This window comes from Hemicordylus capensis, chromosome 6, assembly GCF_027244095.1.
Source record: "Hemicordylus capensis ecotype Gifberg chromosome 6, rHemCap1.1.pri, whole genome shotgun sequence".
Classification (NCBI taxonomy): Eukaryota; Metazoa; Chordata; class Lepidosauria; order Squamata; family Cordylidae; genus Hemicordylus; species Hemicordylus capensis.
The window spans coordinates 22,439,046-22,462,608 of NC_069662.1; the positions used below are offsets into that span (position 1 = coordinate 22,439,046).

General features: G+C 44.7%; 2 protein-coding genes across 5 annotated transcripts in view; one reads left to right on the forward strand and one right to left on the reverse strand.

The window, feature by feature from the left end:
• The window catches only part of FLT3LG (fms related receptor tyrosine kinase 3 ligand), a 123,415-nt gene that overhangs the window by 69,715 nt on the left and 30,137 nt on the right, over window positions 1–23,563 (forward strand). The window lies entirely within an intron of this gene.
• On the reverse strand, window positions 18,153–22,875 carry LOC128330148 (uncharacterized). Its single transcript, XM_053262518.1, has 2 exons — window positions 21,414–22,875; window positions 18,153–20,991 (listed from the first exon to the last, which is right to left on the reverse strand). Exon 2 carries the CDS (start codon window positions 20,973–20,975, stop codon window positions 19,128–19,130), a length of 1,848 nt encoding a protein of 615 aa, XP_053118493.1. The 5' UTR covers window positions 20,976–20,991; window positions 21,414–22,875; the 3' UTR covers window positions 18,153–19,127.

Sequence of the window (23,563 nt, forward strand, 5' to 3'; positions counted from 1 at the left end):
GAGCTTAAACTGAATCAATGTGCGAGTCTTGAAGGTACCATAAAACCCTCTCTCTTGCTTACTGCAACATCCGGCTGCCTGCAGCCAGAGGTGTAGCCCTGTTGATCGCTGCGTCCCTCCTGGAGATGATTTAGCACAGATGAATCCCCACTTCATGCACTCTAGCCAGAGAGGTCTTGCATGGTATTTCTAGTGAAACATTTGTCGTTTCTTTCATGTGTGGAAAGGAGGCCGGTATGTTGCAGGGTCAGAAGGGGTGGGGAAGGTGTCAAGCTCAACACCTCCTGATCTTGTACGGAGTCAGCCTATAGAACCATCTAATCTTAGGCTCCTAACCTTGGGTCTCCAGAGCCTGTGGCCAAGTGGCTGGGGTTGATGGGAGTTGTAGTCCAACAAAACATCTGGGGGCCCAAGTCTGGGGACCCTGATCTAACCCAACGAAGCTGAACTTGATTCGTACTTACAGAGGTGCAGAAGCAGCCTGAATAATGAACTGGTTTGCACACCTCTGGCCCCCACAACACACTGGATAAGTTTTGGGCCACCGTAAATACACACTCCTGCCATGGGTAGACAGCCACCTATGAGATGCCTCAGCATCAACTCAGCATCTTTGTAGCATGATCTTCTAGCGCAAGCCTCTGACCAGCAGTGGCTTCCCAGGATTTCAGGTAGACAAAAGACACTGGTGTATTTCCCAGTCCTCCTATCCCTTTCAGCTAGATAAATCAGGGATACTCTGGGAGGGACCTTTTATTCCTTCCTGTACGTTCTGCCCTCATCTCAGTGTGTTGAGTGCAGCACTTGCTCTCCTTGCCCCCCCGCCACAGCCCCTGCTTTTTATTGCTCAGTGTCAGCCACCCACTCTCAACTGCCCCTTCCCTGCCACACACTCACTCACTCGCCCCCATTCCCGCTGCTCGTGCATCCCCTCGCTGCTGCTTGCTCATCCCCTCCCTGTTGCTCACTTGCCCCCTCCCCGCTGCTCGCTCACTTGCTCCCCACCACTCACTCCCTGCTCACTTCCTCATTCACTCCCTGCTTGCTTGCTCGCTCACTCACTCCCTGCTGCTTGTTCACTCACTCACCCGCTCACTTCACCACTCGCTCACTCACTCAGCCCTCCCACCCACTTGCTTGCCCCCTCACCTGCCTGCTCACTCACTCACCCCCTCCCCACCACTTGCTCACTCACTTGCCCCCTACCCACTCCTCTTCCCTATCTGCATATGGAATCCCCACTGCCCAATCACCAAAGTGTTTCTGCTCTGTTACTTCCGATTTGTAAAGCACTGTGTGGGCAGTGCTTGCTACGTAGGACCTTAGCATATTTATATAATAAATCAATATCAACCAGTGGGTAGTATTAGCCACCCAATGGCGCCACAGGAAATGACTTGACTAACAAGCCAGAGGTTGCTGGTTCAAATCCCTGCTTGTCTGTTTCCCAGACTACGGGAAACACCTATATTGGGCAGCAGCAATATAGGAAGTTGCTGAAAGGCATCATCATAGGAACATAGGAAGCTACCATATACTGAGTTAGACCGTTGGTCGATTAGCTCAGTATTGTCTTCACAGACTGGCAGTGGCTTCTCCAAGGTTGCAAGCAGGAATCTCTCTCAGCCCTATCTTGGAGATGCCAGGGAGGGAACCTGAAACCTTCTGCTCTTCCCAGAGCAGCTCCATCCTGAGGGAAATATCTTACAGTGCTCAGACATCAAGTCTCCCATTCACGTGCAACCAGGGTAGATCCTGCTTAGCTAAGGGGACAAGTCTGCTTGCTACCACCAGACCAGCTCTCCTCTCCTCTTCATCTCACACTGTGCGGGATGAGGCAATGATAAACTTCTCCTGTATTCTACCAATGCCACAGGGCTCTGTGGTTGCCAGGAGTTGACACCTACTTGATGGCACACTTTACCTTTAGTATATAAACGAATGGCATACCTGCCAGCATGTCACTATTTTCCCAGAATGGGAAAACAGGGACATGTTGGCAGGTATGTAATGGCACCCTGGAGCCTGCTTCCATTTAGAATAATGCCTGCTATTTATTGTACAGCCCCATCCTGGATTATGTTACATGTATGCATGTAATCACAGAATCCTATGCATGTTTACTGAGAAGTAAGTCCTGCTAAGTTCAATAGGACTTACTTTCTTAGAGGGTTTCGGATTGCAGCCTTGCTCACACCATAATGTGACAGAATGTTGGGTTAATGGGCAGAATATGTATGTATGTATGTATTTATTTATTTATTTAATTTATTCGAATTTATTGGCAAGTCTCTCTGTACATTTGTATTTCATCCTTCCCACAGGTAGTTTGGTGCAGTTCTCACAACATCCCTATGAGGTAGATTAGTCTGAGAGTTTGTCATATTGCTATTTTATCTTTCCAATGCATGGATATGGATGAAGTAGATATTGTAATCGGCTGTTGCCAAAACCGTAGTAGGGTAGAAAGATCCAGCCCATAAGCAGAGTTGAATGCTACTGGTAACTTTTCCAGGAGATGTCATTTGGCACCCAAAGTGAAATAGAAGCCTTTGTAGGATTTAAATCAAACCGTGGACTCAGGAAGAGAGAGAGAGAGAGAGATGAAAATATGAGTCAGTCTGCTAATGTGAAAGTAATTATGAGGCAGTCTGCTAATGTGAAAACAAAAATTTTGTTTTTGTAAACAGTTAAATTCAAAGTTGTAAATAAAATATTTATTTTATTTATAAATTTTCAAGTAGAGCATAAGTAGAGCATAAGTAGAGGCAAACAGCAGACACTCTTACAAATCAGTGGTTCTGTTACCCTACATCGGCTCCTCAGAGGAATGTCCTTCATCCCCAAGGTGATTTCAGTCTTCAGCCAAGCTTTTATTTGTTTGTTCATTTGTTTAACACATTTATACATTGTCAAAATATATGTCTAAAGACAGTTTACACAAAATTAAACTTCAGAGAGCCACAAAAATTAAAACAATCAAACCAGCTAAAAACAATACAGCCATTTAAAACTACTTAAAATTTAACTAAAAGCCTGGAAAAAGAATGTGAGGGTTCCTTGAAGTTGAAACTGAAACCTGTCACTTCCCCAAAATGAATTTTGAAAAAGAATGACAATGTTCCTACAAGAAGAAAGTGAAATTCAAAGAGGATCTTCAGGTTTCCTCCAAAAGAGAAGCTGAAATTCAAACCCCAAATTTCAGGGTTCTCCCAAGCAGAAGCATTGGAGAATTCCCTCAGACCATCCCCCAACATTGTTCCTGTATTGTATACTCCTGCCTGGTTGATCCTGGATTTGGTCTGCATGTTTTATAAATACACTAGCTGATCCAGTGCAGAGCATCTGCACCCCTAGTTCTCCCTGTCTTTCCTCCCCATCTTCATTCCCCCCCCCGCTTCAGCCCCAGTCCATTCTCCTCCCCCCTCACTTCAGCCCCAGTCTGTGCTCCTTTCCTCCCCCTCCCAGTCTGCTTTCCCTCCCCACCCTCCAGCCTGGCCTACGCTTTCCCTCCCTGCCCGCCGGCAGCGGTTTCCCTTGCCAGCCTGGTGGGTGCTTTCCTTCCCCGCTGGCTGATGGTGGTGGTTTCTCTTGCTAGCCGGCCTGGCTGATGCTTTCCCTGCCCGCCTGCTGCCGCCACCACTGCCATCGCCATTTTCTCACCCCCGTACCGTGGCTATCTGGTAGCTGCTCGCAAACTCTCGCGAGAGCTGCCACACATGAGATTAGCCATGGATACGTCTTAGAGAAATAAATATAAAGAAGATTTCTAAGGCAACAATTGGGGAAAGGGAACTGTAGCTTAGGCAGTGTCTTTAAAACAGAGGAAAATTGCTCCCTCTGAGGAGCAAACCCTGAAGGTAAGGCCTAGTGAACGGCGATTGGCCCCTTGGCATCAGCTGACTGTATACTCATGCAGTCTGGAATGCAGCCAAGATGGCCGCCTCAGAGCACATAGCTCAGTCTGCTAAGTGTGCCATGGAAACGGAGTGCTAATGGTGCTAGGGCTTGACTGCTGGAGGTCCTAGTTTGAGACCAAGCCCCACTCTCCTGGGCACTTTCCAGATTAACCCCTACAACAGTGTCACAATGTATCTGCTTAAGTGTGCTTCCGTACTTCCTGTGTTGTGACACTGCTGTCAGCGGGGTGCCGTTCACATTTTGGATGCCTTGTTTCGGATTTCATCACTGCTATTTAATGCTATAATGTTGTATGCCTGTTGCAAAAAAGTAGCTGTATTTTTCCTGTTGTAGGGAAATTTTCCCGTTGTAGTTTCTGGGGATCGTTTTCAGTTCAATCCAAAGCATTTTACCACAGTTGTAGCAGGTAATCTGTAAAGCGCCCTGGACAGTGAATTTAATTTTACTTCCTGGGTGGTCACAGAGAATTTAGATCCCATCAGCCAACACGTGAAATCAATGGGTTAGACTGGTTCATAAAAATCTGGAATATGTCATGTTTAATCCAACAGACTCATTATATGGGGGGCATGGAATAAATCTGTCTTAAAAGGAGTCTCTTTATTTCATTTTAGGATAAAAGAATACAAGACAGTATGCATCCATACAATATTTATACAGTTTAAATCAGTTTTGTTTTGTTTTAATGGTAATCTTGAGTATAATATGGCAAAAATGTATTGTACTATTGTTTGCATAGAAAATATTGATTACATGGAGAATATTGTATCGGTATGTCACAACATGGGAATGGCACATAGTAATCATCTGATAGAAATAAATAATGAGGAAAACAAAATCTTGTCTTGCTCTCTGGGACAGCAGAGATCAAATGTTTGCTCTTTTCTGTGTGACATTTAGGGGTGTGCATAAAACCAGATGGCCTGGTTCGGTTCAAGTCTGAACCAGACTGAGCCAGTTCGGTTTTGCGCCCCCCATCAAACTATCCCCTTCAGTTTGGTTGGGGGGGGGGATTAGTAAGCCATTTTGAGTAAAATATTATTATTTTAGTACTTACCCCCTACGGAAGGCTTCTCCAAGGCTGCTGGGTTGGGCTGGGGATCTGTGTAGGCCTTCCCCTCCCCTGCTGGCCTTCCTTATATCAAAAATCACCTGGTTCAGGGATTCTTCAGCCCATTTGGGCCTTTCCCCCATTGCGGTGGCCGTCTCACATGTGCAATGGGCTTCTGCGTGGTCTGGGTCATGACCCGGCCACACAGGGGCCCATTGTGCATGCGCAGTGGCCTCCAAAATGGCCACCATGATGGGGAAAAGGACTGGAATGCATTGGAGAATCCCCGAGCTGGACTATTTTTGGCATATGGAAGGACGGCAGGGTGAGGGGGAACCTCCGCAGACAAAAACACCCCCATGGACTTGGAGAAGCCCTCCAGAGGGGGTAAGTACTTGAAAAAATAATTTTAAAAACTCTAAATGGCTCGTGAACACTCCCCACACACCCCGGAATGGTTGGGGTGTGTGTTTCGGTCCGGGGTCGAACCGAACCGAGGGTGTTTTGGCTTGACCCCGAACCTTCAAATCGAATCAATTCGATGTCAAATCGGTTTGCACATCCTTATTGACATTCACCCTTCAGTCTTCTCTTCTCTGGGTTGAACATGTCCTTCAACCTTTCAATATGGGCCATAAGCATATCTGTTGCTCTCTTTTGGAACCTTCCCACTTACTTGGTCTACATCCTTCTTAAAAGTGTGGCACCCAGAAGTGGACACAATACTCCAGATGAGATCTGACTTCTCAGAATAAAGCAGAACTATTAATTCTTGTGACTTAAAAAGAATGGTTCTATTAATACATCTGAAATTCCACGAGTCGTCTTTGAAACTGCTTCCAACTGCTGACTCATGTTCAGCTTGTAATTGACTGCAATCTTGAGATCCTTTTCACATTTATTGTTGCTGCCAGGTATCCCTCATCCTATACAGATTTTTTTTTTTTTTTTTTTTGCCTCAGCGCAGAACTTTGCAGTTTTCTCTGGTGAATATCACTGAATTAGTGTCGGATCAGTTTTCCTTTCTGCCAGAGTAATTTTGAATGTTATTTCTGTCTTCTCAGGTTAGCTATCCCTCCCAGTTTTGTGTCAGCTGCAAATTGGGTGAGGATTCCCTCCACCCTTTCATCTAAATCACTGATAAAAATGTTGAAGAGCACAAGGCTCAGGGCAGAGCCCTGTGGCACCCCACTCAAACTTCCCTCCAGTCTGATGAGAATCCATTGATGAGCACTCTTTGAGTATGGGTTTCAAGCCAGTTGCGAGTCTACTTGATGATTTTATAGTCTAGCCCAGAGATTCTCAACGCTGGGTCCACTGTTCCCACTAAGCTGTGCACTTGCGTGCGCACACACACATTCCAAGCTCCCTGTACAGCGATCCCTAAGGGCCGCTCACTCACCCTCTTGCTGCTGGCTGCTGCTTTCTGTCCCAGAAAGTGCCACTTCTTCTGCAGTGGCTGCTCCCCCCACCCTGGCCGCCTTTCCCCATTGCCTGGTATTGCTCCTCAGCTGACTCCCAGTTGCTTCACTTCCCACCAACCTGCTCCGCCTCTGCCTCTCCCTGCCACTTGGGCTTTTGTGCGGGGAATCGGCTTGGCTCCCTCCGAATCCTGTTCGCTGCTGCCACCATCACATGGGCTCTTGCCAGAGCAAGATCGATCTTGCCCTGGCAAGAGCCCACACCTCCACCTCTCCCCGCCACTTGAGCTCTTGTGTGGGGAATCGGCTCCGAGTCCCGTTTGCTGCCACCACCACATGGGAAGTGTGGCAGCGGTGGCAGCGAACAAGACTTTGACAGAGCCGATTCCTCACACAAGAGCTCAAACGGTGGGGAGGGGTGGCGGCATGGGCTCTCGCCAGGGCAAGATTGATCTTACTGTGGCAAGAGCCTATGTGGTGGCAGAAGCAGCAAGCAGGATTTGGAGGGAGCCGAGCCAATTCCCCACACAAGAGCCCAAGTGGCAGGAAGAGGCAGAGGGGGTGGAAGGGAAGGGAAGCAACTGGGTGCCAGCCAGCCGAGGAGCATTAACAGACTGGAGTCTGACAGGCAACCGAAAAAGGCAGCAGGGGGCAGGGGAGGAGCAGCAGCCAACGGGATACAAACTGGAGTCTCAGGCAACACGGAAAAGGCGGGGTGGGGAGGGAGAAATCAGAGATAATACTAGCAGGGCGGGAGTCTGGGAACAAGCACTGGAGCACAGCACACTTTGGAGTTAGAATATAAAGAGCAACACTCCCCATCCCCAATCTGTTCCCCAAGCATAATTCAAAATCATGATTTCAACCTTTAAAACCCTTGCGCTGAGGCTCTGAGAATGGCAGCAGAATAAATAAATAAATAATGGTGGGATGGCCAGCGCATTTGCATGCTGCTGCAGTCACAGAGGTGTGGAGCGGGAACACAGCTTCAGCGCTGCAAGTCACGTTTGGGGCTGAATCACCGGCTGCATTCAGACATCACAGGAACAGGCTTAGAACTGCACTTTGCTGTTAACATTCTAAACTGGGGGTCGCGTCGCAGACAATCCCCCATTCCCAGTTTGGGAAACTCCAGAGGCAGGTTAGAGTTTCCCCTCCCACCTTCTGGTCCTCCGAGCTTGGTTCCACCCACTTGTACAGCCATGCCAGCTGTTCACAGCTCCAGGAAATTGCTCACCGCGAGGGGGGGGGGCGGTTTCTACAGCTCCAGTGCAATGTTCCCTCTAACAGGGATTGCCAGATGTTGTTGACTACAACTCCCAGAATCCCAAGCTGCAATGGCTTTTGCTTGGGAATTCTGGGAGTTGTAGTCAACAACATCTGGCAATGCCTGTTAGAGGGAACACTGGTCAAGTGTGTTCAACACAGATCTACCACCACCGTTGCTGCAATGATCGCAGACTTCAAGCAGTGCTCCCCTGGTAGTGCTGCTGGCCCTTTAATTATAAGATCAGCAGGGCCTGGTGTGCCTGTTGGCAGGCAGAGGAATTAGGAAGTGCGTAGGGAGAAGTGTGGCATTCAGTCAGGGAACACACCGCAGAGCGATGGGTAAGCCCTAGAGTGTAACCGCCGTTCGTGCTGCTCCAAGCTGGCCTCTCACTGGTTGCATAACCTGTAACCACATTTATAGCGGAGGATGCCCCTTCTAACAGACAACAGCCCCTTCTAACAGAAGTTTAGAGTGGTGAAACTGATAAGTAATCCCAGCTCCAAATTCCAATTTGGTAAGTAAACTGAACCCTGTGGTTTGGTTGTGAGGCCGTGACTGCATGCATTCAGACATCACACAGAACTGGAGTTACAGGTTTGCTGGTAACCTGTTACTCTGGTTTCGTGTGATGTCTGAATGCAGCCACTGTATTGATATAACACAAAGCACAAACAGGCAATTTCCTGGTGACCTCGCAAGACTCTGTGGAGCAAGACAAAACAGCCGGTCAGAGGGCTCCAAATGGAGGAAGGACTGTATGGTGGCATAATACAGAGCAATTCATATATTGCTGCAACTGAATCTTGCTTGACCTTTTTCAACCCTTTCAAAGAACCCCAAAAGGCTGAGGTAGGACTTCTGTTAATAAATTACTTATATAATATTTATAAATTAAGTAATAATTGCTGCTATGGTGCAGTGGAAAGAAGACGCAATCTCTGGGGGGACCTGCATGCTAAATCTGGAATGAAAGGGAATTATCCTTCCCCCGCCCCCAGACAGAAATTAATTAATATATAGTTTTGAAAGTTGACTTATTAGTTGAATATTAACTGAACAAGTTCATTTTTTAAAAAAAGACATGCTTAAAAAAAAAATCTGTGTGTGCGTGTACAATATCTATAGCACCATATAATAATGCACATGTGCGCATAGTGCCGCGATACTACTGCCCAGAACAAAACTCATTCTGCTCACTGATGAAAAAAATTAAGAGGGAACACTGGCTCTAACAGGGATTCCCAGATGATGTTGAATACAATTCCCATAATCCCCAAGCAAAAGCCACTGCAGCTGGGGATTCTGGGAGTTGTAGTCAACAACATCTGGGAATCCCTAGAGGGAACGTTGGTAGGGTCTCCAAATGTTATTGGACTTCAACTCCCATAATCCTCAGCCCTAATGGCCTTTGGTTGGGGATTATAGGAGTTGAAGTCCAACAACCTCTGGGGACCCAAGGTTGAGAACACCTGGTCTAGGCTACATTTGGCCACATTGCAAGCCAAAATATCATGGGTAGGTTTGTTGAATGATCTGCAAAAATCGGGATAAATTACATCCACAACATTCCCACAGTTCACTAAGCTACTAAACTATGAGAGGATGAGAGAGAAGGTTATCCTGGCAGGATTTGTTCCTGACCAGTCCATGCTGTCTTCTACTAATCAATGCATTGTCCTCAGAATACTTATAGATTAATTGCTTTATAATCTGTTCTACTGTCTTCTCCAGTATTGAACTGGTCTATAGTTTCCTGGATCTTCCTTTCTCCCTTTTTGAAAGAGTGGGATAGTGTCAGTTTGGGGGTGGGGGGATAGTGTCAATCCTTTTTTGGGCTTGTGGCATCTCAATCGTTCTCCAGAATTTCTCAGAGACAGAGAGTTCAAAGACAGAGGTTCTAAGATGACATGAACATGTTCTTAGTACTTTAGAGTGCAATTTGTCTTGAAGATCTGAATTCATTTAAGATAGAGAGGGTTTCCTGATTGACTCCTTATCAGTGCTGAACTGCACTCCTCCCCGTATCGTTCAAACTGCTTTTGTGAGCCCTCCGAATTCCTGACCCCTTAGCATTCATACTACACACAGTTCTTATTTGGGGAGGCAAAATAGTAATCGAGCTGTTCTGCCTTCTTTTTGTCACTCACTCCCAGAGGCACTCTTCCCTGGACTTTGGGGCCAAAGTCCAGGGCCTCCACACCCGCTGGGGCCCCCCAAATCTTCTTTAGTCTGCTCTGGGTGGTGTAGTTGTTGTGCCCCGCCACCAGCCCACACTATGCCAGGCAGCTGAGTGTGATTGTGACCTGCGCCAGGTGCCTTAGAAACGGGGGTGGGGAAGAAATATGTGGGATGAGAATATGTTAAGTTGAAATGCATGTTGAAATTTTTCTGCTAATGCATATTTGCATAAATATACCTGTTTTATATTCTTACATTCTTGTGAGTTCTGTTGCTGTTTGTGCCCTCAAGAACCCATGTGTTAACAAGTTGTTCTAGTAAGAACTAATCAGCCTACTCTCTTTTCACTGTCTCTACATCTGGACTAAATTTGGTGCAAATTGAGGCCCACAAGTTAGATCTCTTGTGCCTCAAATGTTCATGTGTCCACCATCTTGGATCAGGTGGATGTCATCGTTACAAACTGCACCATTGAGGTGTCCTTGTGTGTCACTCACTACAGCTGTTCCAAATTTGGTTCAAATTGGTTCAAATTGGTTAGACAGTCCTCAAACTTGTACCTCAAAAAACTTGTACCTCAAAAGTTTATGCACCCGCCATCTTGGATCGGGCTGGATTACATAATCACAAATCTACACCATTGGGGCATCCCTATGTGTCCATTCAGCTGTAGCAAATTTGGTTCAAATTGGTTCAAATTCAGCTGTAGCAAATTGTCCACAAATTAGTGCATTTGTGCCTCAAAAGTTTTAGTGTCCACCATCTTGAACTGGAGTGGATGACATCATCACAATCTTTGCCGTTGAGGTGTCTCTATGTGTCCCTACAGCTGTAGTAACTGTTGATGAGAGCAATAGTCACACATTATAAATGTTCATTGCTAGCTAGTATTTGGAATGAAACTCTTGAAGGATTCATCTATATAGGTCATTGTATTTCACAATTTTTTTAAATGTAAGTTTTTAGCCAACTCAAATCCTGTCCAATAGTTATGCAATCCCCCCTAAATAGTTTGCTTAAATGAATCTTCCTGATTTGGCATCATATTCATATCTTCAAATGTTTTTACAGAGTCATAGCCCTATTAAACTGCCACATTCCATTCACTGAAGAGAATACAATCCATTGGGATGTAAATAACTGTAGGTGCTATATTCACCCCACGGTATTCAGTTACCGACATACATACAGGCTGACATTCTGACTAGGGATGTGCACAGAACCACTGGCGGCCAGTTCGATGATGGGGGGTTACCTTAAAGGAGTAGGGAGGGTGCTCTTACCCCCCCCAGCCACGTTTCCCCCACCAGCGCTGTCTTAAACAACAGTCCTGCGGGGCAGCAGTGTAGCTCCTTGCTGCCCCAGTGAACGTTGGACCGGGGTGGCAAGGAGGTATGCTGCCGCCGTGGGGGACTGTTTTTTCAGACAGAGCTGGTGGGGAAAACGTGCTTGGGTAGGGGAAGAGCACCCTCCCTGCTCCTTAAAGGTAACACACACACACCCGCTGTCAAATCGGCCGAACCACCGGTCCTTCGAACCGGTCCAGAGGTCAGTAACAGGGCCTCCAAACTGGTTCGTGCACATCCCTAATCCTGACTAAAGTTAGAGGAAGTCCTATTGAAATTTAGAGTCCTTTAGAGTAGCTCCTGAATAGTATTGTTTGGTGCTACTCATCAGTTGGTCACAATATTTAGCTAGGATGTCAGCTTCAATATTTACACAATTAACTTAAAATGTAGATCTTGTATATCGTGTCATTTACAAGGATAAGCTATTTAAGAAGACTTTTTGGCTTGAAACATGTCTGGTACGCTTTTGAATCATACCATACATTGATTAATGACTTCTTTTTGAATTAATATAACAGGATGTGTTCATTTGTATATGTTATGAGACTAATTTGATTGAACCGGCTGTGATTGCAATGGATGTCAGCAGTTGCCACCTAGAGATCCTTGGAGGGAGTGCAAGATAAAAATGCACCTTCTCAAAATATTAATAGTGCAGTGCATCTGCTGGCCAGAGGAGGACACTGTAAGTGGTACCAGTGAGACATTTGCTCCATGGCTCATAATCTTCCTGGCCTAGGAAGTCAGATAATACTAGAGAGTGCTAGTCTGGTACCACTAGCTAATACCAGAAGCCAATACAACTTTTTTTTTTGCAAGTTCTTTCAAGACAGAAATCAGGGAATTGTCTTAAATCCAGAGTCTTCTTTTCAGGTAAATACAGGTATAACCTGTATTTAATCTCTGCTTTTTAAGGTCATCTTAAATTCGGAGTCATCTTCTATTCAGGTAAATACGGTATAATGCTCCCAGATCTACGTACTGCCTTTGAACCTGGGCATTTCCTTTACATTACTTGGCTAACAGCAGTGGACAGGTTCTGCCTGGCCTGTGAGATCACGCAGAGACTCTCCTACGTGCAGTGCCGGATTTAGGCACAAGCGAAGTAAGCTACAGCTTAGGGCCTCACATTATAAGGGGCCTCTGAATACAAAAAATGAGAATATGTTGAGGTTTTCCTAACTGGTTGAAAAATAAAGGGGGGGGGAATTCTAAAACAGACATGATCATTTCGATAAGGGGGGTGGAAATATTTGTATGGCTCAACAATTACCATACTGAGTTTATAAATCTGTTCTGTGCAGAAAAAAACTGTAAGTTAGATTGAAGTTTTATTAGACCAGGGCCTTGTTTAGAGCAACGCCAAGCCATCATGGTTACAGTTACTCTTCAGCTGAACATTGCTGTAACCGTGAGCAGTGCGATAAGGCAGAGTGAGTGATGACACATTCTGTAATGTGATGTAAGCTTGATAGAGCTTAAGGCCGCTGCATGTTGTTGTAAACCGCCCAGAGGCAGAAGTTTGGGGCGGTCTGCAAAATTGAAAAACAAACAAATAAATGTCGTAATCTGGCCCTGCCCACATGTCCCGCAGCCTTCTGAAGCACAGGCGGTGACACATGGGCAAGCCTCCTCAGTAGTGGCCCAGGCCCTTTGGAACTCCCTGTTACCTGATTTTAGGTTTGCTCCCTCCCTGTTCAACTTTTAATGGGAGATAAAGACCGTTTTTTATTTCAGCAGGCCTTCTCCTCAATATATATTAGTTATGACAGCACATTTTACATTTAGTGACAATGTAAGTATACACACGTGGACAAATGTGTTGGTACCCCTCCACGAAAAAAGAAGAACCCACAATTGTCTCTGAAATAACTTGAAACTGACAAAAGTAATTGGCACCCATCATTGTTTATTCCACATTTAACAAAAACCAGACTTTGCTTTAGAGTTTTGATGCAACAGAATATTACAAATAATAACACAAATGAAAATGGCATGGAAAAAATGTTGAGACCCTTAACCTAATATTTTGTTGCACAACCTTTAGAGGCAGTCACTGCAAACAAGCGATTCCTGTAGCTCTCAATGAGACTTCTGCACCTGTCAACAGGTAGTTTGGCCCACTCTTCCTGACCAAACTGCTCCAGCTGTGTCAGTTTTGAAGAGTGCCTTCTCCAGACTGCATGTTTCAGTTCTTTCCATAGATGTTCAATAGGATTCAAATCAGGGCTCATAGAAGGCCACTTCAGAATAGTACAATGTTTTGTTCTTATCCATTCTTGGGTGCTTTTAGCTGTGTGTTTTGGGTCACACACAGTGGAGTCTGCCTAGGCATGCGTCTATGCTGAGAGTAAAAGAAACCTGGAGCCAGTTCATAGTTTCAAATCAATATGAGGAGTCTTTATTGGTGAACTCCATTCTAGATAGGAAAGTGGAGAGATAGGATCTCTAATCTAGCTAGCTACCTGGATGTAGAGGGATGGTTTCTGCATCTCTGCACACATGGTGCAGGGAGAGAGGAGCGCATGTGTTGCAAGAGAAGAAAAGGGAAGAGGAAGGGGCAGGAAGGAAGGAAGTCCCTGAGAATAGCAATCTACATATCAAAGGGTTAGTGTCAGAGCAGTAGAGAAGCGATGACCAATGTCTTGACCCCTCTAGCCCTCTGACTCACTAATCTGTCCCCCTCTGTCATTGAGACATGAGACAGCGCAGAGTCCTTCACTTCCGACACCCATCTCGATGTCTCGTGGCTCAGTTAACAAGATTCATTTTCTCTCTCAATTTTTACTGGGTAAAATTCCAGTCTGGCTTTTTAATGTCTTCTTCCATTGATCCCACTGTCACTCAAAAAGTGACGGATGGTGCGATCAGACACTGATGGACCTTGACCTTGGAGTTCAGCTTGTATCTCTTTGGAAGATGTCTTTGCGTTTTGGTCTACTATTCTCACTATCCTTCTGCCCATTCTGGGGTTGATTTTCCTCTTGTGTCCGTGTCCAGGGAGGTTGGCGACAGTCCCATGGACCTTGAACTTCTTAATCATATTTGCAACTGTTGTCACAGGAACATCAAACTGCTTGGAGATGGTCTTATAGCCTTTGCCTTTAACATGCTTGTCTATAATTTTCTTTCTGATCTCCTCAGACAACTCTCTCCTTTGCTTTCTCTGGTCCATGTTCATTGTGGGACGCACGATGATACCAAACAGCAGAGTGACTACTTTTCTCCATTTAAATAGGCTGAATAACTGATTGCACGATTGGAGACATGTGTGATACTAATTAAAGAAAACAGCTAATTTGAAAAATCACTCTAATCCAATTGTTTATGATCTTTTCTAGGGGTACCAACAAATGTGTCCAGGCCACTTTAGAATATCTTTGTAGAATAAGCAATACTTTATCTCTTTTCACACTTGCTTTGCTTTACTCAATGACGTATCAAAGGTATGCAGGTATACATGGGATAATTGCTTTTCATTTAATCGCTTTTCAGGAGGCATAAAACACTTTTTCAATGAGCCGTAAGGGTAACAACAAATTTGTCCATGTGTGTATGTCTAGACATTAGAAATACAGTCATCCTTCTCCAACTGCAGGTTTCCCAGTCGCAGATTTGAGTATCTGGGATAGGAAAATTGTCAACAGTCTCACCAAGCGCAACCTGAGTATCCACGGTTTGGTGATCTTTTTTTAAATTTTGGGGTTGGGGGTCATTTCTGGGGGTCAGGGGTGGTTTTTGGGGGGGTCATTCCTGGTAGTCAGGGGTCATTTCCAGGGTTGGGGGTCATTTCTGGTGGTCAGGGGTGATTCTTTCTGTATTTTACTTTGTTTTTTGGCCCTTCCGCAACCACGATTCCCCTAACCCCATTTCCAATGCTTTCCTATTATTATTATAATTATTATTACATTTATATCCTGCTCTTCCTCCAAGGAGCCCAGAGCGGTGTACTACATACTGTTGGAAATTCTCTGTGGTGGTCTGGTTGCTTGCTTCGGTGTAGGCCCCCTCTGAAGGTGTAGCTCTTTCATTCTCATCAAAATACACCGCTCTGCTTATGGTTATCCTGTTGGTGTCAGGATCCAGAATTCTGTAGCCTTTGGATTGTGCTGAGTAGCCTACAAAAATCTCTTTTGTGGCCCTAGCCCCTAACTTAGTCCTTTTTTCCTTTGGGATGTATGAGTAAGCCGTGCTTCCAAAGACACGCAGGTGCGTCATGGACGGCTTATGACCATGCCAAAGTTCATATGGTGTTGTTCCTATAGGCTTTGTGTACATTCTGTTCTGTATGTATGTAGCAGTCATTATGCCTTCTCCCCAGAATTTCTGTGAGAGGTGTGCGTCAGCAAGCATGCATCTTACCATGTCCAGTAGACTTCTGTTCTTTGACACTTCATTCTGTGATGTGTTGGAAGCTACCATGGTTTGATGCACGATTCCATGTTCTCTCAGGAACTGCTGTGTGGCGCTGGACATATATTCTCCTCCATTGTCTGTGTGTAGGATCTTTGGCTTTCAGCCAAATTTGTTGCTTGCCATTGCCACATATTCTTGTAATTTCTCCAGCGTCTGTGATTTCTCCTTTAGTAGAAATACACACGTGTATCATGAGAAATCATCTGTTATTGTTAGAAAATATTTTTGATTACCTATGGTTGCTGGTAGTGGTCCAGATATATCGCTGTGGATCAGCTCCAAGGGTCTTCCTGTCTTCCTTTCACTCTGCTTAGGAAATGGCTTGTTAACTGCTTTGGACTCAAGACAACAAACACAGTTAGTTACAATGTCACATGGTACAAAATCAATGCCATTAGCTAATCCCTTTTCCTTCATGTTCTGGATTGACTCATAGCTCCTGTGGAGGAGGCGTCTATGCCACAGTTGCAAGCAGTTTTCATGCAGGCATGACTTAGCAAGGTTCACTTCATTAGGCTGGTATGCCTCAGGTTTAGACTGGGCTGGTCTTTCTCTGTCTGTAGATTGCTCCTCCACACTGTAAAGACCTTTGGATTTAGAGCCTACAAGGCAAACTTCTCCATTCTGGGTAACAACACATTGTCCATTTTTAATATACAGTTCACAGCCTTGTTTCTCTAGCTTGGATATTGAAATCAAGGAGCTTGAGAAGTCAGGGATATACAAAACATCTTTAAGAAAAAATGGTTTAACAGATCCATCCAGCAATTTGCAATCCAAAATTCCTCCGCCTTTCTTCTTGGCTTTAATTGTAGTATTATTGCCCAAATAAACAGTCTCTTCAGGAATATCAAACAGTTCAGTATAGAAAGCCAGATTATTTGAAATATGGACAGAAGAACCTGAATCAAAAATGAACTTTTCATCGCTTTGCATCAAGTTAATATTAAAGTTCCTGTTTGAATATCTTTCTGTAAACTTAAAATTCTGATTCACATTCTCCTTAGTAAAATTGGTCCTTCTTGTCTGATTCTTGGGACAGTTCACCACCTTGTGGCCAAATTGGTTACATAGAAAACATCTAAAGGCATTAGTCCCAGTTGGCCTCATTTCAGGAGCAGTCTCTCTGCTGGCGGTCTTGTGACCTCTCTCTCTGGACTGAGTTTCTTTGGCAGCAACGAAGCCAGATCTCTTTGTATGTAAATGTGGGGGCCCCATGCGGTTTCCACTTGCAGCATTCCCTCCCCACCTCCGGTTTCCTCTGGAATGACCAATTGTTGCTTTAAGAGTAAAGTTACTTGCCAATTCACTTTCATAGCTTGAATTCAAAACTTTTCTCCTGTTTGCTTCAGAAGACAATGTTTGTACTGCTTTCTCAAAGCTTAGATTGGTGTGGGTTTCCAATTGGCCGATTATACGGCTATAGCTGGGGGGCATGCTTAGGAACAGAGCTTCCAGCTTCTGACTCTCTGTAAATTCCTCCCCTGCCTCTTTAAATTGAAAAAAGAAATCTTCCAAAAATCCCACATATGTAGCAAAACAGTCCTCATCTTTATACTGGAGATCCTGCATTTTCTTTCTCAAGTTAAAGGTGTATGCCCACCCCTTCTTCATATGCAAGGACTCTAGCTTGCTTAGCGTTTCCTTTGAGGTTCCAAGATCACATATGGTGTAAAGGTAATTTTTACTCACAGAAGCTGCAATCAGGACTCCAGCTTGATCATCTTTGTGCAACCATTTTTCTTTGGAAGTTTTCTCGGCAGCTGTGGTTCCATCTGTGGGGGGTCCTCCTCAGTAACTTTTTGGAGTTCTTCTGCTTTCAGTGCAATCCTCAATCTGGTTTTCCATTCCAAATAATTGTCTGCATTCAGGATAGTCAGCCTGAGTTTTCCCTCTAGGTAAGTAGCCATCCTCACTGGCTCCAAAAGGTAGTTGCTGTAGATTAGCAATTCAAAGTTTCCACGCTAGATCTCACTGGATCTCCTGGAACAAACCTAACTCTCTAGTTGCAGTACACACAGCTCAAAATACTGGGCTCCCATAACCTGTTGGAAATTCTCTGTGGTGAGAGAATCCCTTTCTCAATATAGCAGAGTGCACAGAGGCACAAAACAGCGGATTTAGTTAGGCATGTGTGTATGCTGAGAGTAAAGTAACTTGGAGCCAATTCATAGTTTCAAATCAATGTATAAGGCATTTATTAAGGAACTCCATTCTAGATAGGAAAGTGAAGAGTTAGGATCTCTAATCTATCTATCTAGCTGGATGCAGATGGATTCTGCATCTTCTCTGCACACATGGTACAGGGAGAGAGGCTTGCCATGTTGCAAGGTAGAAGGGCAGGTAGGGAAGAGAGAAGAGGAAGGAAGTTAGTCCCTGAGATTAGCAATCTACATATCAAAGGGATAGTATCAGAGCAGTGGAGAAGTGATGACCAATGTCTTGACCCTCTAGCCCTCTCAGAGGCGTAACTAGGGAAAACGGCGCCCGGGGCAAGCACTGAAATTGCGCCACCCCCCGCAGCATACATCTGACTGACACACATGTTTAAGAAAACTTTTATTTTAAAAATTTCAAAAATTACCAAAAATTTCAAAATGCGATAAATAACCAACAATGCGATAACCAAAAAATGCGATAAATAACCAAAAAATGCGATAAATGTCCAAAAATCCAGCAAATGTCCAAAAATCCAGCAAATGTCCAAAAATCCAGCAAATGTCCAAAAATCATAACTTGGCCCTCCTTGCTTTCATAGATGCAAATTCGTCTATGATGCCATCAAAGTTAGTTTTTTCTGTTTCCTCTCTCTCTATGCTCAGCAGAGCAAGATCACAGAGTCTGTCTTGACCCATGGAAGTTCTGAGACAGGAAAGTATCAGCTTTAACTTGCTGAATGATCTTTCACAGCTGGCAACGGAAATTGCAATGGTCAGCATGATCTGTACAGCAATGCGCAAGTTGGGGAAGGTGGCGTCATATCCATACTGAACTATAAATTCGAGAAGCTGTTCCGGTCTTGCTACTGTCATGTCAGTCCGTGCTGCTAGCAACATTCTGCAGACCAAAATCTCGTCATATAGCGCCACATCAACATCAGTGCTGTACATTGTGCAGAAATTTTCACAGTTGTTCTTTAGGTTCTCTGTGTCAGCACCGTAGCACAGTCCCTCGATATCGAGAAGGAACCCAAACTTGGCATCAGTGTCATGCAGGCGAGTGAACCTCTCGCCCAGTTCTCTGTTAAGACGGTCGAGTGCTCCCTTCATGACTCTTTCCATCTCCTCCCTAGCTGTTAGCCCAGCGTCTCTTGATTTCTCACCAGGCATTCATTTTTCCCGTCTCGGACGTCTTTCAAAGTCGACATCCCATTCTTCACAGAGACGATGTCCTACGTTGAGTGCCTCACTGACCAGCACTTCTCTCTCACCATGAAAACAATCCTGGAGGGCTTTCAAATGCAGCGCAGCATTGTGGAAGTTCATTTTAGGATCCTGCAGCCTCTTTTGAACACTGTCAATTCAAGCGAGGATCTTATTCCAAAAACCCAGTAGAGTCAGAAATTCATAACTCAACAAGTGGATGCGCAGGTGCTTTGCATCACTTCTGCTTTCAACGGTCTCATCTGCATCGTCTCTCATGTCCAGAAGAACTTCAAGTATCCTCTCCAGGTGGTTGTTGACTGGCTTCACTGCTTCCGTCCTTGAACTCCACCTGGTTTCAGACTCCGACTTAAGAGATACAGGCACGGCGTCTCTGAGTCTTTGCCAGCGCTGTGTTGAGCGAGAAAAAAAAGCGTAGAGGGAATCAATGGTTCCAAAAAATGACTCCATCTCCACATCCTCTTTGGCTGCATGCACACCCACCAAGTTGAGTGAATGATTGTCGCAATTCACAAACACTGCCAGCTTGTTTTGCTCACGTATCCGTTGAGCAACACCACTTCTGTGTCCAGCCATCACAGCAGCATTGTCATAGCACTGTGACCGACAATCTTGCAGCTCCATTCCGTCCTTCTCTAACTTTTCCAAAATGTCTTTAGTCAAGCTCTCAGCATCCTTCCGGCTTAGCTCGATAAAACCAAGGAAGGACTCTCTCACACGGACTGTATGACTCTCATAATCAATTTCTACATATCGAACTACTTGTGACATCTGCTCACGGTGTGCCAGGTCAGGAGTCGAGTCGAACATGAGGCCATAGTATTTTGCTTTGCAAATGCCTCCCGGTATACTCTTGCGAACAGTGGATGCCATCAGATGGATGAATTCATTCTGGACTGCCGGTGAGAGATAAGAGGTGGATCCAGGATGACTTTCCACATGGGTCAGGTGTTCTTTCATGACTGGGTCACAAGTAGCCATTAGTTTTACTAAGCCAAGGAAATTTCCTACATTGGTGTCATATAGCTGAAGTGACTCCCTATGTCCTCGCAAAGGCAGGTTCTGAGTTGCAAGGTATTTGATGCAGTTAAGGATTCTTGTCAAGATTTCGCGCCACCTCTGCTTCCCCTTCTCAATCTGTGACCGAAGTTCCGCATCAATGAGTCCTCTGTTTCCAGCTATATTTCTTTCCATTTCTATCCACTGTGCGAAGCACTCCAGATGATTCTTGGCATTCTCATGAACAGGAATCCTTTCAGGTTTTTTCCAATTTTTGAATCCACTTTCCTGCTCCAATGTGGACTGATGCTCTGATCGGGAAAAGAGAAGACAGCAGAAGCAAAATGCCGACCTCTTAGAAGGGGAATAGAGCATCCATGGGCGATCCACCTCCTCACCACAGCCACCTCCCAATCTCTTCCTGAACCAAGTCTTGTTCATCGCACGGTTTTTAGTTGGTAGGAAAGGCCCCTCAGAGTTCTGGAAATACTTAGCACCCAGCCTTATCATTTCTTCTCTAAGCATGTCAGGGATAATCGGTCTTCCAGTTGCCTTGTCAAACTGCAGAAGTCCGATGTCATGCCGCTCAATCACTTCCGACCTAACAGTTAGAGGCTCTTGGTCAGCATCCAGTTCACTGCACATAGTGTCCTCCTCCTCCTTGGGTTCAGTCTCACTCTCATCAGTAGACCCGACATCACCACCGGCTTCCCCTCCTGTCACGTCCACACTCTCTGTGGCAGCCTTGGCCTCCTCATCTGGCTGGACTCCCTCCTCCACTTGTGACGGATGTGCACTTGATCCACCTTCATCTGGCTGGACTTCCTCCTCCACTTGTGCTGGCAACTCTGTGGGAGGTGGTGTGGAGCTACTTGTCCCGGGCCTTGCAAAGAATGACTCAAGGATCCTGCTCGACTTCTGGGCTTCCTCTGCCTCCAGCCTCCGCCTCTTCCGTCCTGCAGCTCCACTTGCCTTCTTCGGTGGCATGATGATGTTCAAATCTCTAAGGGAATTTGTTCATTATGTCAACATCCCACTCTTCCTCCAAGGAGCCCTATGCCCTATGCACACCTATGCCTGCATTTGACACCCCTGGTTACACAATAATGCTTTCCAGTATACTGGAATTCTTGAGAGCCAGCACACCCCACAACTGTCTCTGTATTGAAGTCTGGGCGTAGCAAGTTTGTAGTGGGCCCAGAGAGACAAGATTTTGAATTCCTCCCCCCCACCCCCATCAATGCAGCTCAGCACATGAAGTCATGCAATATTAAACAGGACATCATCCAGTATTCTTGAATTCTTGAGAGCCAGCACACCCCACAACTGTCTCTGTATTGAAGTCTGGGCGTAGCAAGTTTGTAGTGGGCCCAGAGAGACAAGATTTTGAATTCCTCCCCCCTCCCCATCAATTGCTTTACTTACAGTTGGCTGGTTCAGAGCGCTGGTTTGTAGTTGGTTGTGTGCCTGCAGTTCCAATCAGCAGAGGTGCTATTATTGTTTTTTGAGAGAAAATAGTATTTATTTTTTGCATTTCAATTTATTTATTTCTACATTCTATATCCCACTCTCCCTCCAAGTAGCCCAGAGTGCTGCACTACATACTTAGGTTCTTCCTCACAAGCAGCAACCCTGTGAAGTTGGCCTGTATCTCAAACAACAGAAAAGGTTTCAGTCTCTTTCTGATAAGTTGTATGACACACATGTTCTATGTTTACACCTAACATTCTCTTTAATGGAAGCCCTTAGTAAGAGAGATAAAGACTGGTCCACTCATTATCCCCAAAACGCATTAGTCAAGCTCTACTGTGTCAGAATATTAACTTTATTATGGCCATATATTGATAGTTTTAAAGGGGGAGAGGAATAAGTTTTTATGTTGACATATCAACATTTACCTAGTGTTTGTAAAGATTAATTTGGCTATATTTATTATATTCAATTTGTAAGGAACAGTGGGCAAAGTCTCCTCTCTCAAGATATACTGAGAGCTCTGGGAACAGATGTTTGCTATCAGTGCAGAAGGAGAAATAGCTGTAAAAAATTCCTGTCTTCAGACAGATGACCCACTATTATTTGAAAGAAACAATTCATTTTTACTAACTTTCATTAAGGTCTACTTCCTATAAAATGAAATGTCTATCATCTAATCAAAACTCAAAAAACAGCACCACAAAATAAACAACACCATGACAAAGAAAAAAGTAGCCATTGCCATATTCAGCTTGCATTCACAGAATATACATGGTTTTAACAATGACGGCAAATCACTGGAAATCATAAAGATACATCATGTTCCAACTAGCACAAATATACTACCAAGCAGCTGCTGTAGAAGGCTCCTGGCAGAGTCTCTTGGTAGGGCTGGGAGAGATTCCTGCCTGCAACCGTGGAGAAGCCGCTGCCAGTCTGGGTAGGCAACACTGAGCTGGATGGACCCAGGGTCTGACTCAGTATATGGCAGCTTCCTAGGTTCCTAGTCCACTAGGCTCACACCAGGTATGGTCATGTAGACTGACTCTAGGGGGTGTACTAAAATGTCCAGTTCAGTTTTTTCTAAGTCTCTGACCAGCAGTACAAAGTTAAAACTTTAAACATTAATAAGAATCCATCCTAAAGTATAACAACTGGGTTAGCTATTAGAGCCTGTCTGATTCTCTTGGCCACCACACAAAATTTGGCTACATTATCTGTAATGTCAGAGTCAACAAGAATAATTTAAAACAAACAAACAAACAAACTCATCTGAAACGGCCTGGAATGTTTCTTAGTAAAGTGGGACAATTCTTTCTTTCTCCATCCATCCATCCATCACTTTTTTTCTTTCTTTCCTTTCCTTTTCAATTCCTGTTTCCTTTCCTTTCTTTTTTTTTCTTTCTTTCTCCATCCATCCATCCCTTAAATATTACATTCCAGAAGAAGAAGAAATAATAAAAATTCTCACTGAGCACTTTTATTATTTCTTCTTCTTCTGGAATGTAATATTAGCAGTAAGTGCAGGCAGGAGTTATGAGGAGAAGCAGCACACATGGAGGCTACGAGGAAGGGGGGGAGGAGAAAAGAGGCACTTCCTTCCAAAACAACTCCAAATCCTCAAGGAACACACACACCTCCCTCTCTCTCTTTTTCTCCTGCCCTTCTAATATTTTCAGCTTCTTAAGGAAGTTAAAGTATGCACTTTTGAACATATGTGGCTGCCAGCTTTAAATTCAATTAATGAAAGCTGCCTTTGATGTATTATTGAAATGCAGCCGTTACAAAGATAGGGGTGAAGTAACCAAATGGCGGAATCATTTCTGTAGCATCAGATTCAGAGACCCACAGGGCACTGGGGGTGGGGTGGGGTGGGGTGGGGAGAGATGGGGAATAAGACAATTTTTTAAAAAATAAAATAATAAATGGTGAATTAGGAATTCTTATTTGAAAATGACTCAAGTCCTAGCTGCTCTACAATATCCATTTAAATGTCTGCTGGCATGGAGAACAGATCATAGTTAACTGCACATGCAATGAAAAATTCACAGGAAAATGTTGGCGGTTTTTACACTCATTAAACATTAAGCGCCATTACGGGA

What these genes read in the sequence shown, in the direction of transcription:
- LOC128330148 (XM_053262518.1), bottom strand. Translation starts at nt 20,975, where the DNA reads ATGCCACCGAAGAAGGCAAGTGGAGCTGCAGGACGGAAGAGGCGGAGG.